Below are 16,965 nucleotides of genomic sequence, written 5' to 3' on the forward strand. Positions count from 1 at the left end.
GTATCTCTCAGCTCAATCCAAAGATTTTTTTTAAAAGTACCATCAATTCTTCTTTTAACTAATTAAATATTAGCTGATAAGAAACTAACAGAGAGTCCACAAAAAACTTCTGAGTTCACTCTTTTATGGTAAAAATAAGATTTTTTTTTCCTAGCAGTATCTGTAGTTTTTTCCCTATTTCAACTAGATGAGAAAATGATTGAGGCAATAATCCTTTTCTTACAGGCTTACTAACGTGAGGAACAGCATGGATTACTGTTACTTTTTGAAATGTTTTAAATACCCATTGTGTATCCTGTTTTTCTGGCACTAGACAACTTCAGAGCTGCCAAGAGTTGCCATTTATTTTATCTTAATAAAGAATCAATAAGCCAAATCTTGACTCCCAGCAGCTGATAGTTTAGGATTACATTTTTAATTTCCAGCTGCTGTCTTTTGTCTATCTGGTTGTTATTTTTCATTATTATTTGCTCTTTTCTTTCCATGACAGTAAATCCTTCAGATATGATTACCAATTCAGCGGTTTGCCTGTTTGCTGAATAAGATCCCTCACTATTGATTACCGTAACAACTAAATCGTACACAGAAATGTCACTGGTCAAAAACCCAAATACTCCTCTGCTGCACAAGATGCTCAGCAGACCTGCAGAAAGCCTGGCTAAAATAGACCCAAACGGTTCTTAAGGCTTAAGCAGGTTATATATGAGACACACTAATCACATAGGTAGGAAAGGCTTTGCAAGAACTGGCTTTGCAGCTGAGAAGGCAGTGAGCAGAAGCAGGGAGGCTGGGAGCATACAAACCTGCACATCGTAAGTCCCATTTAATAAGACAGGCCTCTGGGAATTGATGTCCTGCAGTACCCCTGAAAGCACAGTGCGGTTGACTTTCTGGAAGTCTTTGGAGTGGCTGAATTGCACCATGTTGTGGAGAGCCAAAATTTTAGTGTCGAGCTCAGCATCCTGCCTGGTGCGGTTGTGCAGTCCTAGGTGGTACTTGCGGAAGTGTTTGATGAGATCTGTGGGGTCGTTCCCATAGTAACCATACCCACAGATGTTGCATTTGAAGTCCTGAAGCTCTGGAGACAGAGGCGCTGTATCTGGGTTATCATTTACCAACAAATCTGCTTTCGATTTGTTCAGCCTTAAACCCCCATCTGAAGGCACTTGTGGGTTTTTTGAGGCTGTGGGGACCGGGCTTGAGCCTTGGCCATCAGTTTGACCACTTTGCACTTGCACTGTTTCATCTGAAGCTTTTGGCGACATCTGATGCTCCTCATTTGTCTCTGCTGCATCTCCTGACGGGGTACAGACCACATCTTGGGTGTCATCTGCATCTGATTTTTGAGGAGACTTCAAGGGCTCACAGATTCCCCCAACAGCTGGAGATGAGAAAGCCAGCATATTTCTGTCTGTCACCTCATCATGAGGGAAGGATGGAACATTTCCTCCCTTATTGTGGCTTTCATAATTGAAGCCAGCCTTTTCACTCAGCACTGAGCTTTTCAAGTCCTTTTTAACACTGGAAGATGGCTCTTGGACATGCATGCAAAGTTCCTCCTTGTTACTTAACTCTGCCGCATCACCCTGGTCAGTGTTTTCTTGCATCTGCTCTGCAGAAAATTCTTTTTTTCTTCCAGACTCTTCACTTTCAGTACCTGTAGACTCAAGGGTCTGTACCTCACCTTCACTAGCAACGTTTCTTAGAGGGGGATTCTTTTTCCGGACCATATCTACCACAGAAAAAGAAATAAGAAAGAAAAAAAAGAGAGAGAAAAAAAAGGAAAAAAAACCTATAGGATTATTCAAGATATACAAGATATGTAACAGATTACAAACCTGACACTTTTAAAAGCATTTTGAACTGTATGAATACATTGAGTACATCAACTTTTCAGAAAAATTTTGTTGATTAGGTTTTTAAACTATGCAGAAAACTTCTAAAAAATTAGCACACTAAGACTGAACTTAACTAGAAAGAGAACTTTAAAAAACCTACAAAAACACTTCCATGAGAGTCAGTGAATTGCAGGTTTCATTATCTTTTGGGATGATAATGGACTGGCAGAAAGAATTTTAAATTAATGCTTCTTTTAAAATAATTTTTAAAAACTAAGTGGAAAAATAAACTTTTGAAGCCTACTGTTCATCCACAGTACAACTACATATAATGTAGCTTTCCAAAAATACACCTAAAAGACATAATCTTAAGAAGAACTTAAACAAGTTATTAGGGAGAAAACAGATTTAGGAGAGTAAGTACTTGAGGTTTCAGAGAAAGTATTTTCCTAAGCAGGTATCAGTTTCTCTATAGCAGAAGTTCCCCCTCCTACTGCCCATAAACTTCAAACAGGATTATATGGATATTCTAGAGTCTGGCCCCACAGTCTATTATTCATGTAATTAGTTCTATTTGCCAAACAAAGAGAAACTAACTTTATTAGGAAACCCGTCGTCAATAAAATTTTACAGGCTTGGATCCAGACATTTGACATCACTGTGTGGCTGAGCCAGGATCTACCCTGAAAACACCTGGAATCCACATGGATCTAATCAGCCAAACCTTCCTCTGCTCAGTCCTCACTGTAGACATAGCCACTACTGCTAGATCTGCAAGTACACTTCCAGGATCCATTTAAAAAAGCTGAGACAGGACAGCAATAAGGATCAGAGAGAAAAGGGGAGTCTGCCACCAGTGAGTTAGCTGCTCTCTGAACGGGAGAGATTATGGAAGGACAAGTAATCACACTATGCAGGTACTAAGTAAAATTCCTCATCCACTTCACCTTCCCCCCCCATTTAAGAGAAAATACATATATGAAACTCCCCTGCTCTCTCCACTGTGTGGTTCTGGATTTGATATTCATCACCAGCTGGTTTGATCCATTTGTGTTCACATGCTAGCTATGGGCAGAAGACAGATGTGCCACAACTTTTCTAAGCTCTTAATCTTTGCCAATGCCGTATTCAAGGATGGATGTTTCTCTTTGCCAAATTGTGTGTGGTCTGGTGGCAGCAGCCTGCAGTACCACACATGAGATGTGAGCTACAGACTCAAGTCTGAGTCCCCATTCCCAGCCCAGCCACAGCCAGGCCCTGCAGAGGCACTGGAGATATACATTGCTCTGCCAAGGGAGGGCCACCTGGTGACTCTGGGAGCAGCACTGATGTGCTCCAAATGGTGCTGTATCCAGACCCTTGAAAGCTGCAGACGACCTTCTCAAAACAGTACTTTGAGAAGCAAGGCCACGGACAGAGGTTAAAAATAAAAGAACAGGCATCTGTACATGCTCTTATTTACATCTGCTCCACATGAAAGGGCACTATATACTCTGTTGATAAAAACAGACAACTTCTTAGGGGAAATGTTCAACTTGTGTCTTGGGCTGGCTTTGTTGTCTTTGTGGTTGAGCTGATCCACAGGCAGCATGGGCTACAGCAAGGCGGCTTTCACACAGAATGCCGGCTAGTGTTACAGAAATTTTGACACTCCGTGTGGTCTTAATAGGTTTCTTAAATGCCTACTGTGATTCCTTACTGTAGAAGACACGTATGCTTGGAACCAAATGTCTTCTCTTTAATGCCAACCACACCTACCAGGGTATGTATGAACTAAATTGTACTTTTTTTTTCCCCAATAACTTCTGAACCATGAAGTCACTCAGAACTAAGAGAAAAGAAATATCTTCTGCTGTGGTAAGAGAACTATTATAATACAGACTCAGCCTACTAAAACTACATGTACACATATATAATTCAAGGTATAAATATAGTTGTCAGCCTTTCAGCATTACTACTTCTCTGTGAGTCTCCATGAATGTTCTTGGTTAACACACACACTAAAAATATCCGTGAGCATCTCTGGTAGGTGTTCAGCTAAGTATATATTTTTCTACTGGTTACACGTCCCAAACCATTTTTAAAATAACTTCCGTTTAAATGCAATTCATGGCAGACGACAGAGAAAGAAATCCTGACTGCACAGTGAAGAAAAATCAGAAATCGAGAAAGTAAACATCATGACTGTTACCTCAGTCAAAATTAAACAAGACTAAATGCAATGTTCTAAAATGTTTTTGTTACAGATATTTTTGGCAGATAAGGAAAGCTTACAGATTTGCTATCTTTGTGACAACTGACAGAAGAGAGTCAGAGAAAAGGACAGAAAAAAAGTCCCTTTAAAGAAAAGAAAAATCTGGACTGTATACAGGCTAACTGGACAGTAGATCGAGATAGTTTAGTTCTAATTTTCCCAATGTATTTGTGAGTCTGGGTGTTAATGAAGGGGAAAAAAGAAAACTCAATCTCTCTAATAGATACTTCTCATGCAGTATTCTACACTTGAAGAAAGAAAGGAAAGAAGAAATAAGTTGAATTTAAAAGTATTTTTCCTTCTTTTTTCTTCTAGCTTTTGAAAAATCATCTGTCATTTATTTGTTTGATATTCACTCAAGGGGAGGTAAGAAAAGACACAGGGATTTTTTTGTCGCTGAAATTCCACCACTATCATTTTTCAGAGACATATTATGTAAATAAAACTACATTTGCAATACTCCTAAATTGAAGAAACCATCCCCTAGCAAGTCATAAGTTAGATACAGAAAGAATATAGCCACTCTGAAATTATTATCTCTAAGACAAATAACAGATTGCACAATGTTTTATTGTGTGCCAAGAACGTTTTCGGTTAACAATTTCACTTGAAAAAATAGATCACATACTTGTAAAATCATACCCAGCATTGACTTCATAAGGCATGTGGCTTTAGAGTGCTTTTTACAATTATTAATTCTATTAGTCAACTAGCAGGCGGGCTAATGCAATTGTCTTAGAAGATGCACGGAAGACACAGAAGACATTTTGAGAGCTGATCTGTATATCTGCAAAACAAAACAAAAAAAAAAGGTTTTCCTTCCTAAATTATGCATTCAAAATATGGTTTTTACTTATAAACATTATTATACCTATTGTACATTCCCATGCATCTATTACTGGGCCCTGTACAAGTAGAGTCTGCTGGTCTCCAGTTCCCTCAAACATGAGAAATCCCATAGCTCTCTTCTCCTCAGACACACGTGCTCTTGCACACACATGCACTCACACAAAAAGACAAAAAATTATCTCAGATGTAACATTCACCAAACACTTAAACAAGTTTTAAGTAACTGCTGAAAATGAGCTGTAGAAAGTGTCTTAAAAATTCCCATGCACCATCATGGGACTGGCCTAATGGGATAGTTAATGGCTTTTAAACAACTGGTTCCATCAGCAGTTTTAAGTTAACCTCTGCTGGCTGCCTTGTGTTCCACTTGAAATGAAATTAGTGGTGTTACTTTTGTTGTTAGCAGGCAACTTCCCACTTCTCTAAAATGCCATCGCAATAGTAAGCACGTTTGTTGGGGGCTAGTAAAGAAGCCAAGTGAAGAACAGTCTTTGGGACTGAACTACCTTTTCATCACTGCAAACAGTGATCTGCCCAAAATAAAAGAACTACTAAGCCTGATGTGAATGAAAGGACTTCTAGAGCAGAGGGAATTTTGGATAAGGCCCAAGTTGCAGTACTTGTCTTTGGGCTCTGTACTCCAGGGGTTTGTATCTTATCTTCCTTACACTGAAATTACCTTTAAACCACATGGGGTTTGGGGTTTTTTTAGCTGATATCATCACTCACACTATTTTAAAGTAGAAACAATAATAATAGCTATACGTACTTTCCCTCAAAAACAGCCAAGGCTACTCTATGTTGTTCATACATCTGCAAGATACAGACTTTACTGTTCAACAATCACTCACATCAGTTTATCCCTGGAAACAAAAACTTCTGCTAAAATTAGTTTGTACTTCAGGATAATGAATTACCATGGTGACTAGTGTACCTCTTAAAAAAAAAAAAAGGGAAAAAATAACCCAAACAAATTCTGGTAATCAATAGTTTCTTAAGAGTGGTGAAGATAATAGCTAATTACCTGCTGATCACCAGCTCCCCAGCAGGTCACTGCTGTTGCTCATTACTTTTACTGAATGTGATGGCTTGCCATCAAAGCCTATTGCAACAGAATGGTTGTTGCCTGGTGCTTGTGCTGCAGTTTTAGGTCAGATCTTAGTCATACGCTCTTTTTAACAGAATAATCCAACTAGAAATATGTTTGAATTTTATGAGATGCCACTGACTAATCTTTGTACAAGTAGATGCAGAAGCAGATGAAGAGCAAACTGAGTCAAAGGTATATGAAGACTGTGATATTATCAGTCAATATGCTGCAGCAACAAAAAGTTAAATGAAAATACACATTTATATTCAACAGGCTCAAGTAGGACATCTTTGTTAAGGGATAGTAAAATTAATACTTTTACACTCATATATATTACACACCCACACAAAGACATATAATGCACATACGGCACTTGAACATCAATCATTTTCCCAGAATAATGCAGCAAAAAATCATTAACTCTCAGTGTCTCAGCTTAATATACATGTAATACTTACCTATCTCACAGGACTGTTGTGAGGCTTAATTAATTAGTGACTGTAAAGCATTTTGTGATCCTGTAATGAAAGGTGCTACATAGCACAAAGTATTATTAAAATCATTAGGACCACAAAAAAGCCCTGTGGAATTCCAGCCTACACTGTCTGTTGGGGTTGGGAGTGATCTTATTATTAAAAGGAGACCATCAGACTAATTTTCATAATTTTTTCAAGATTTTTTCCCCCTTTGCTGTTGTGATAGCATGTTAGTAGCTAGAAATTTAATCTGTATCATCTTAATAACATACACTCATGTAGTTTGTTACTGCAGGGCTAGAGAAGAGAGCAGGGCTTTTGGCATTCATCTGGCTTTCCCTTTTAAGAAAAAATAAAAAATAAAATTGAGAGACATATTTTGACACCTTCCCACACTCCACCCCAGCAGGACAGCTGATCATGTGAGATTGCAGGATACTCATGCTATAGCTGCATGGGAAAATAATGCTGTGGTTTTAATTTCTCTCCTTTTTAGACTTCTTTTTCCTTCACAAAAAAAAAAAAAAAAAAAGAAAAACAGAAAAAAAAACACAAAACAAAACCCGGTTTATTACACATAAATAGACTACAAAGACTGTCTGCTGTGCTTCATATAAAAAGCCCCAAAGTGTTCAAAGTGCCGGCTTCTATCAAGCACATAAAGTCCTAATCAATCTGGAGCCTCCTCCCTACTCTCCATACAACAACCAAGCAGCTGTAAGGCACACAAGCTCCGAAGCTGGAAAGCTCATGTTTTGAGAGACTGAATTTCTGGGAAAGTGTCTCAGCAGCGGGCTCTGTCCCTCAGGAGTCACCCAGCACCCTGCCCTCCTCGGCAGCCTGTCCCACTGGGCTGGCCCAGACCTGTGCTGAGCACAACCAGAAAGTTAACAAGCTCATTAGTGCAGTCCACAGTTCAAAGACCTGCCGTGTTTTCTAATTTAAGCATTTTCGAAATAAAAAAAAAATCTGTAAATAACACTGGCAACTCCAGGTGAAATTGCTGCCCTCACTGAAAATTAGATCACATTAGATGCAAACTACCCCAGGCTCAGACAAAGTGGTAGAGGACTGGCTAAAGCTTCTGCCCTTCTACCTTCCCTTGTGGACACTTGCACAATGAAATGGCAGGAAAGAGACATGTACAGCTTCACATCCCCATCATCTCCAGCTGGGACACAGAGCAGGAGGCAGTCACACACGATGCTTCTCTCCCAGTGTTGCTTGTGGTTCTCAGAGCAAGCCTGCCAGCAAACAACCAACACATGGCCCTCCCTAACTCTTCTCTGCTGAGAAGGGAAGGGAAGAACAACCCCTTTTGTGTAAGGAACCCAAGAATCAGGCCCTAAACCATGGGAGGGCAGAATAAGCTTAATGACAAGCAACCGACTCTTCAACAAGACCACCTCCTTTCTGCTTTGGCACAAGTGTCTTCATACACGATACAAGACAGAAGATGTCACAGCTCTAAGCAACTGATAAGTTAATTCCAAAAGAGTTTTTAATCTATACATGTTTTTCTACAAGCCCTCAAACTGCATGTCCACTCTTTCCTGGCTGAAATTGCCAAGGTAAAATATGCTTCCTCGTATCAGTAAAATTAGGCAGGATCAGACTTTGTATTTGGACGAAATGCATCTGCTTGATATTCTACACTCTGCATGCCTCACTGAAATTATGATAGCTTCATCAATCTAAAAAGTGCAAGGAGAAAACCATGGTTTATACGTCGTATTAGCAGAACAGTATCATAGCAAAACAGTGTTGTTTTTTCTCCTCCTCTCTTACTCTTTTGCATTTTCAGGCTCTTCAGTTTAGTCCCTGATCACCAATTTGCCAACGGCTGTTTGCAATTTTTTTCCCACAAAGTGTACAACAAAGAGACAAGTGAAAAGAGCTGTGGTCTGTTCAGGCTTGCTCCTTCCCATTTACATTTACTTCCCCAACATCGATCGTTCTCAAATCTCTAAAGGTGCACTTTTGGACATCTTAAATCCTGCTCAGCTACAAAGTGCCACCACCTTCAAACAACTCTCATCAGATAAATCTCTTATTAATTCACATTGAATTAATTCCCAATGATCTTTTCTATTACCTTATGCTTCAGAGCACAGCACACATCAGTAGTCATCTAGCCACTGGAATAAATCTAACCTTTTCTACGGGTATAAAACAGACAGTTGGTCATTTCAAGAGAGTTTAGGAGTGGCATTTCAAAATAGATTGTTTAAGCCCACTTCCAGGCACTTAGTTCAGTTTAAGCTCACTCCTGGGGTAATCACACAGACACTTTCAGGAGAAACTGAAGTCAAAAGGTGATGTGTCTAAAGAGGCGACATGATGGAGAATTTCATGCCATCTTGCAAGCAAAATGAAGAATTCTAAAACTGCTTTTATTTACAGGCTCCTGAGCACAGCAGGTTGCAGCTCTGCATTTCTTACTGGCCTGCTGCAGAGAGGTTGTTCCTACCTGCCCTCCACTGCCATCCATCCAGGACGGGAGAGCCCAACAAGGCAAGATTCCCTTTGGCCTCGCTTCCAATCAAGTACCAAAAAGCCCTCTGTACACATGACAACCTATTAAAACTCAACAAAGCTTGTGAAACAGGAAAACTAACATCACTGACATTTTAGGGATAAATAAAATTATCTACAGAGAAATGAAAAATTCAAGGTGTTCAAGGTGACGTGCAGGCAGAGCTCTTGGCTAGTGACTGAACCTGGGTTCTCTAGATGTCCAAGTCCATATCTCTCTCCTGTATGTATTTCAGTAAATAAAGCATCATCCTAGCACTTGGCAAAAGGCCAAGATCCAGTAATTTAATAAGGTACAGAAGGAGCATCTTGTGCAAAAATCTAAATGCTCCAATCTATCATGACAGTTATGGGATAAGCTGACATTTTATTTGTATGTAAATTAGTCTCCAAAACAGCATTAAAAGGCAGCACTTTCAGAGAATATTATGCCTTTGCTTCTCTGTTCTGCATTTATCTAAACTCAGTTTTGTATATTAAAAGTAGTTTAATTTTTATGTATTGGTGCTGCTTTGCATGCTCTCCAATCTACTGTTATTGCACCACGGAGAGAATCCAGCCTGATTTGCTTACTGCAATAAAGTAACTGACTTCTGCCAGGACTGACACCTTCGAGAGCCCTGCCTGCCATCCTCTCTGAATCTTCTGGTAATTCTATTAATTAGCTGTCATTACTCTTTATAGGATGCAGAACATTCCTTATTAGACGAAACCAGAGGTCCATTTAGTCTGATGTTCTCTTTTGGAGATACCAGATCCAGAAGAAGGTTCAACTGCCTTTGGATAGCATCATCTACTGCTGTAAAAAATAAATTGCTCCTTACCCTCAATGCTTAAGACAGTGGCTTACTTTCTGAAGAGTAAAAGGGTTTGTAGGCCTTAATTATCTCTCAACATTCTACAATTTGTTTTTAAATAAGTCTTATATATCCCCATGTCCAATAAAAGTGACCAGTATCTATGTCAACATTACAACAATCTTGATAGCAGTGACATCTGGTAGCTCTCCCTTTACAATCTAAATCTGAAAAAAAAAAAGTAAATTTTAAGTGTTTTGAGTTTGCTTCTTGCCAATGGAGTAGAGTTTTCCCTCAATCTTGTACTAGAGAGAATCAAAGACCTCCTAGGCTGTGGGCACATCTATCACATCCCCACTGTTCATACTGTCTTTAGGGCAAACAACCACTGTCTTGCCAAACTCTTCTAGTAGGTGTGGCAATCTTACATGTTTCAATTTCTTTTCAGCCTGAGTAAACTCAGTGTTCCCTGTAATCCAAATGTCCTTTGAAGACAATGGGAGTTTAGGGTTTGCAAATGACTCAGAACTGAATCTGAGTTGAGTGTACTGGCAGAGGCAAGCACAGTGCTACTCTGAGATGAAGAGTGAGGAAAGAAGGTGACCTCCCGGCTCCTAGGCAAGAGCAATCAGGTATGGATACAAGAAATTACTCATTTGTTCTTTTGCACTAAGAATACAATGGACTGATCCTATTTTCCTTGAAGGTAATGGCAAAAGCTCCACTGACTTGAAGAGAAGCAAGTCTGAGATGTGCTGTCCCTTTCTGCCAGGCGAGGTCTGTGATATGAGACAAAGGCAGCATTCCCTTGCTCAAAACCTCAGTCAAATGGAACCATAAATTACTTGCAAGAAGAGGAAAAGATGCAAGGGAGATAGAGGATGGTTTTGGCTAGCATTCCAGAAAAGTTCAAATAATTTTATTTCCAACTAGAGGCAACATCCTCCCATTTGAAACGGGGTTGAAATTTCAAAAACTGGGAAAGAGGTAGAAGTCTACAGTCTAGACCTAAAACAGTAACATTAAATCATCACTGGAGAGGGCATTATTGTAGTACTTTTTCAGCCAGACAAGAACCAAGATGAACATGAGTTTGCAAAAATATCCTTTTTTTTTTTTAATTTGGCAAGGGTTTCCAGACACAAGTTACATAGGTAAGAGAGGGCAACCAAGGGCAACCAAAGTTGAGCCCACATACATCAAAGCAGACTCTGGCTTTGGGTACCTATCCAAACTGAGCCTTCAAAGGTTCTGATGTTGCCCTATTGTTTAGCTTGAATCTTGTCTAAGCTTGTTCAGGAGAACCCACATTCAGAAGTATGAGAGAAGGGAAAAAGAACACACATTTTCCAAACTATGACTGCAAAACAAAACAAAAAAATGTAAATCTACCTGCTTCAGGGTAATACTGGTAAGCGTGGCTAGCTATTGTTGCTCCATGCTTTTCAATTTCCATATATTAGCATTCATTGCCGACATTATTAAATCCAAAGTTATTTGGATGCTTTGATCAGCAAATTGAATCTTGAGTCTATATATGATGTACCTATATTCACGTAAAGTTTACAAAACTATTATATTTCCCTATTCTAACTTTTTCCCCCACATGCTGTGAGTTTCCATATATCCCACAGCCATACATTCCAAACACAGACTATTTTATTTAGTAATTTATTCAAGAATTTAGATAAAAAGAAAAGCAATGGAAATTGTTTGGCACTCTCTATATAAACAGTTCCTATACATTTGGGTTGAATCATCCAGTAAACTCTCATCTTGACATGCCTGTGACAGATAAAACTTTCATCACCAATATGCCCTCTTGACTAGAGATCAGGATACAGGGGATCTGTATTACAAAACCTCTTTTACCCTTTATGGCTATCACAAAAATTAAAATCACATTAAATATAAGCAACTCAGAATTTTGGCACTGTTCTTCTACTCGGCACAAATAACCCCACTCTCCATTGTGAATGGGGGAGAAACAACAGCAGTGGCAACCACAACAAAAGAGTGGATTGTGTGTTCCCTACACAAAACAGAAAGCTGTGCCTATTCAAGAAATCTTGGCCATTTGTCAGAAATTACAGAACTGATGTTGGAGCCCAATATTAGCTCCAGACAAAGCAGTGGTGAATTACCTCGCCTTTGGAATCATCCCTGTTAACAAGGAAAGACTCTCTTGCAGCACATATCATATGGTCCTCATGCAGACTGAGAAATAGAGCCACTTTCTTAAAAACCCAAAGTAAAATACATTAAAAAAAAGACCAAAGTGAATGCAAGTGGATTCACTGAGTGGTTTGTCTATTATTTGCCCTTTTTATCTCTCATTTTTCTTTTGAAGCTGAGAAATGAAGGGAAATGCTGATGAGAAAGCTAGTCTTACAGCACTTCCACCTTAATAATTTGTTATTAAATGGCTTTAAAACAGCAGTATTTTTCGGATAGCCGTAAGAATTGAGTACACTCATTCACTGAGGAGTATGATTTCTGTTTTACCCATTTCAATTCTGGTCGGAAAAGAGGGAAGGAGGGTGTGGAATAAGAAGACTCCTTGATACTCTGCTGATGTGGCTTTGCAGCCACTTCATGAGTGCTGGCAATCCTTTAAAATTGGCAAGGGGTGCCAGCACCAGCCTGCTGACTGCTGGATGAATATATATAGTGCAAATAATGCTGTTCTTGAATCAGTTTTTCCCGAACTCCCACATAAACTTTCCATGGGAAAATCTCATAATGCCTGCATAAGTGATTTTATGAATCTAGCTTTCAGCTTTTGATAGAAGATTTCTTACATTACTGGCTTTGATTCTTTATTGCACAAAGGGGTGGTGCCAAAAGCCCGCACATTAGCCTGGACCATACAGACATCAGAAATTTAATTTAAACATCAGTAATCTGCCAGGATCATAAAACACATTAAAAAAAATTTAATATTTTTTTTCCCTGAGAGGTAAATATGTAATTCCAGAAACATAAGTACAACATAGGTGGCAGAATCTGCAAGCAGCAACATATAGACAGAAACTAAAACTACCAATGAGAGTAGAAATCTTCAGTCTGCAGAGACGAGGAGAAGTGAACAGTTGTTTTATTCCTATTGAAGATATATTTTGAAATAAGTTGGGCATTGTATCTCTTTTCCAGCAATAATGCACCTAAATGTCCCTTAAAAAAATATATAACTACTTTTCTAAAAAGTTACAGAGAGGTACACCCAGAGATTACACTAATAATTCCATTCTCAGAAATCCCTTGTACACAAGCAAGTCTTACCACATTGCTCCCGTCTTCCTCCTCAGAGGTACCTTCATGCCACCTCAATTCCCAATTCAGTACCTCACCAGTTTTAAGAAATATCCAGCAATGATGTTAAGCTGATTTGTTGCACTGGGATATATCCCACAAAGAGTGAAAGCTTTTGCCATGTTTTCACATAAAAAGAAAGCAACTATTAAAGCAACTTCTGGGTTCACTGGCATTCTGGAGTCTAAAAAAAGTCCCAAAACTACTTGCAGAGGCTACAACAGCACCTTCTTTGAAGTAATGTTGCAACTTGTGCCAAGGAATTTGGGATGTACCTGAGATCTGAAGGTGCGGGCTACAAATTAACACAGCCAATTAGGTGGAGAAGCTGAGAGTCCAACACGGATGGGGTGAGATAACCACATCACATTAACTGAATAAAAGGACTGCCAAATGTGAGCCAGTTGGCTGAGTACAGATCATGTCATTCTGCTCAGCTAACTGCTGCCCATCAATAATCTGTTGCTGTCTGCTCTCCCCATGACGATCAAACCAAGCTAGGGCTGCTTCTAATTTTCCAGTCTAGGAATAGCTTCAGAACATCCACAACTGTTTTTTCAAACAACTCAAGAGATAAATGTTTCATCCACATATCAGTGTGCAAATTCTTCCCAAAATGGGACTAGTCAAGAGTAAATAATTACTCCTGTAACAGTTTTATCTGATGAACAACAAGACATAAGGCTGCAAAAGTGATCTTTGTACCATTAACAGTTAGGAGAAAATCCAACTTCTAAAATTACTTGATTAACTGATATAGGACACAAAAACTGTGACAATTCTGTAGAGAATGTTTCACAATAGATGTAGTCATTTTTTAGGGATTAGTATTAGCTGTAAATTTCTTACCCCCTGAAATCTGGTACAACCGGATTTATAATGCAAAGATGTCTTCCTTTGAAGAAGACAGAGATGAAATCAGAGCCAATTAAATTTAAGCATCTCTTAAACAATTCTTTTGTTAAGCAGTGTGTATTGAAAGAATAAGAATACATGAGAGAAATTAGAAATTATCTTCATAATTTGGCTGTGGCTTCTCTTCTTGTGAGTAATGAGAACAGCCCAAGATCACAGATAAAAACCTTAACGACATAAGACATTCGTAAAACCATTTGTATGTCGGTAACAAGATGAGCATATATATGCATACATGACCTAAAGAACAGAGATTGCATTAAACCAATGTATTTGTGAAGTAGATGATACTTGGGTCTTCTCCACCATCAAAATCTACTGATTAAACCAAACATAGACTTGAGTCTCCCTTTTTAAAAAAATAACCTCGTTATCATTGAATCCCGTATCATCTTGATAGGCCTTGGCCTATTAATAGAAAAATAATTGCTCTTTATGACTCCCAGATCTAAAGCAGCAATTTGATTTCCCATCCTCTTACATCCTAAGTTGTTGCAGCTCTGGATCACCTTTGAGTCTGAAACAAAAATACCCAACAGCTCCGCTCATAACCCTCATGCTTCATTCGCCCACAGCAGAACCTACATGTTGTTCCCATTTTGCCTGCTCACAAGATGGCACGCTTGTCTCACGCCAACTGCACAAATAAGTCTGTATTACACTCACAGCATCAAGGATAATTAAAGGTTAGGCACAGAGGTGGCAGCAACACGCTCCCACACCACCAACGGCACCGGCGGGGCTGCAGGTCTGTCTGCCTGTGCTGTGGTGCCTGAAACACCATGAAGGCACTGAGCTGCTGTTTCCCGCTTCCCGAGATCAGATGTGGGGATTCGAAGCTGCAAAGCCTGAAAGCTTAAGCCCAAACTGAACTTAATCTACGTAGAACTCTACTGGCCTCTGAGCTAAAGGGGACTTGTGTCATTCACAAGTACACTGTAATCTAGGCAACATACACACACTTGATTAGACTCTAAAATTACTGAAAATTACCATCTCCCTTGCGTCTTCCTAACAGCTTGACATATCAATGCCTAATGTCTCATTATGTTTCAATTTGAATCATGACTGTAAATCACTGGAAATATACAAGAAGAATGAGACGTAAGATTTGGGTGAAAAAAAAATGAGGATGCATGAGAGACTGGACTTTAGAAACTTTATGAAAGTATTAAAATAAGCAATGGAAACATCATATAAACTGAAAAATGGCAAGTCTTCTGGAGGCAGTGGAATAAAGACCCTATGGTTCACTCATCACAGGTAAAGATTTTTTCAAATTTAAAGAAATTTTCTTTTTTCTTTTTTTTCTTTTAAGACAGATGTGGGTAATAGAAACAATAGGAACATAGGAATATTATTGTAATGGTTGATTTCACGGACATTCACTATACAAGACCTACCAAAACAGAAAAGATACCACCTTTTCATTCAACTGCAGCAAGAGTGCATAAAGTCAGGGACTTCTGCTTACATGGCAGGGAAGTACACATTTAATTGTCCACACAGGCCCTTTGAGTTAACCTGTGTCCTGTATACAGGTAACCAGCTGCTAATCATTTGCTGCAGATCCCTGCATTTTGCTCTGAATTCACAACATCACAAGAAAATTTGATCTTTGAACCCAGCAAAAATGAAATACATCTTAGGCTGTACTGGAACTGGCATGTGAACACTGTAACTGGGGTTCAAGAAGTGAGGAAGCGTCAATGGTTTAGGCATCAAGATGAGCAAAAGGAAGACCATGTGCAAGCTTACATTGTCATAGCAATGCTGTGCAAGCTGGCAACAGTGAAGCCACATGAAAGCACCAGGCACTTCTCACTGCCAGTTAAACTGCTTCCTGTAATTATAAATATACAAAGGTTAAAGTAAGAAAATTATTACAATGCACTGATAAAAAATGAATTCTCAAATACTCAAAAAATTAATCAACAACAGTCTATCAGCATAAGATACTGTGGCAACACATAGCATTTCTGAAGCAGACAGCCTGGCACTTTATTTGCTTTGCTACACGAGGAAAATCCAACATCAGATCGTGGGTGCATCCCAACTGTGGGATACTCTTTTGCAGCTCCCAGCTCCAAATGCTCACCCTGGCAACATCCCGACTACACGTCAGAAAATCTGGTTTGGCACCATTCTCCTAAGCATTTTGGACTCCATCAGTAGAAACTCAAGCGAACAGACAAAGTGCAACATGCGCCATCCAGCAGATTAGGATTGCAGTGTCTGGTCTGCAGGAGAGAATCAGCAACTGCTCAGTGCTGGCTTATGCTTCCTACAAGCACTCCAGCTTTCAGCAACATTAAAGAGACTTTCTGCTCTAGTTTATAAAGCCATTTTTTTCTTTTTTTTTTTCTTTTTTTTTTTTTTTCTCTTGAATAGTGGATGATTAAAAATAGGAGAGGCAGACCTATGGTTAGGCAAGTAACCATGGACTGGGAAACGTCTCTTAATTTCCTCTGCACCCTCAGAAAATCAACATTATAAACTAATTACTCCCACTCCAAAACAGCCATATCACTGCTATGTTTACACTGTTTTTGTAACACTCAAGAAGTGAGCCTGGTCTTGAGGCCAAATGACAAGGCAGAGACTGAAACTGTTCTATACTATTCTCAAGTCACTTCTTTCCATTTAAACTAGTCCATCAGGGTCTAAAAGTCTCATTTCAAACAGCTGCATCACAGATGAGCTAACAAGACAAATACTCAAGTGTGTTTATACAGAAAATACTAAGGAAACTGAATGATAACAAAAGTTTTGTATCTTCAATCTAGAGAAGTACAGAGATATCATACAGAAAACTACTGAAAATTGTATTTAAAGTCGGAATGAAAACTAGTAGGGAAGAGTGCAAGCTCTGTGAAATAACAATCCCTCACACTTATAT

At 39.1% G+C, this 16,965-nt stretch overlaps 1 protein-coding gene across 3 annotated transcripts in view; it reads right to left on the reverse strand.

Annotated features, from left to right (window-relative positions):
• TRPS1 (transcriptional repressor GATA binding 1) overlaps positions 1-16,965 on the reverse strand; it is a 210,520-nt gene that overhangs the window by 166,549 nt on the left and 27,006 nt on the right. For 2 of the 3 annotated variants that reach the window (XM_069005364.1, XM_069005362.1), the window contains exons 2-3: positions 4,721-4,879; positions 804-1,732 (exon numbers count right to left, since the gene is read on the reverse strand). In XM_069005364.1, the coding sequence (XP_068861465.1) occupies positions 804-1,732; positions 4,721-4,757 (966 nt within the window). In that variant the 5' untranslated portion in view covers positions 4,758-4,879. The remainder of the gene's footprint in view (positions 1-803; positions 1,733-4,720; positions 4,880-16,965) is intronic. The other variant, XM_069005363.1, reaches the window with a different exon arrangement.

The sequence above is a fragment of the Aphelocoma coerulescens genome, chromosome 2 (assembly GCF_041296385.1).
Source record: "Aphelocoma coerulescens isolate FSJ_1873_10779 chromosome 2, UR_Acoe_1.0, whole genome shotgun sequence".
NCBI classification, from domain to species: Eukaryota; Metazoa; Chordata; class Aves; order Passeriformes; family Corvidae; genus Aphelocoma; species Aphelocoma coerulescens.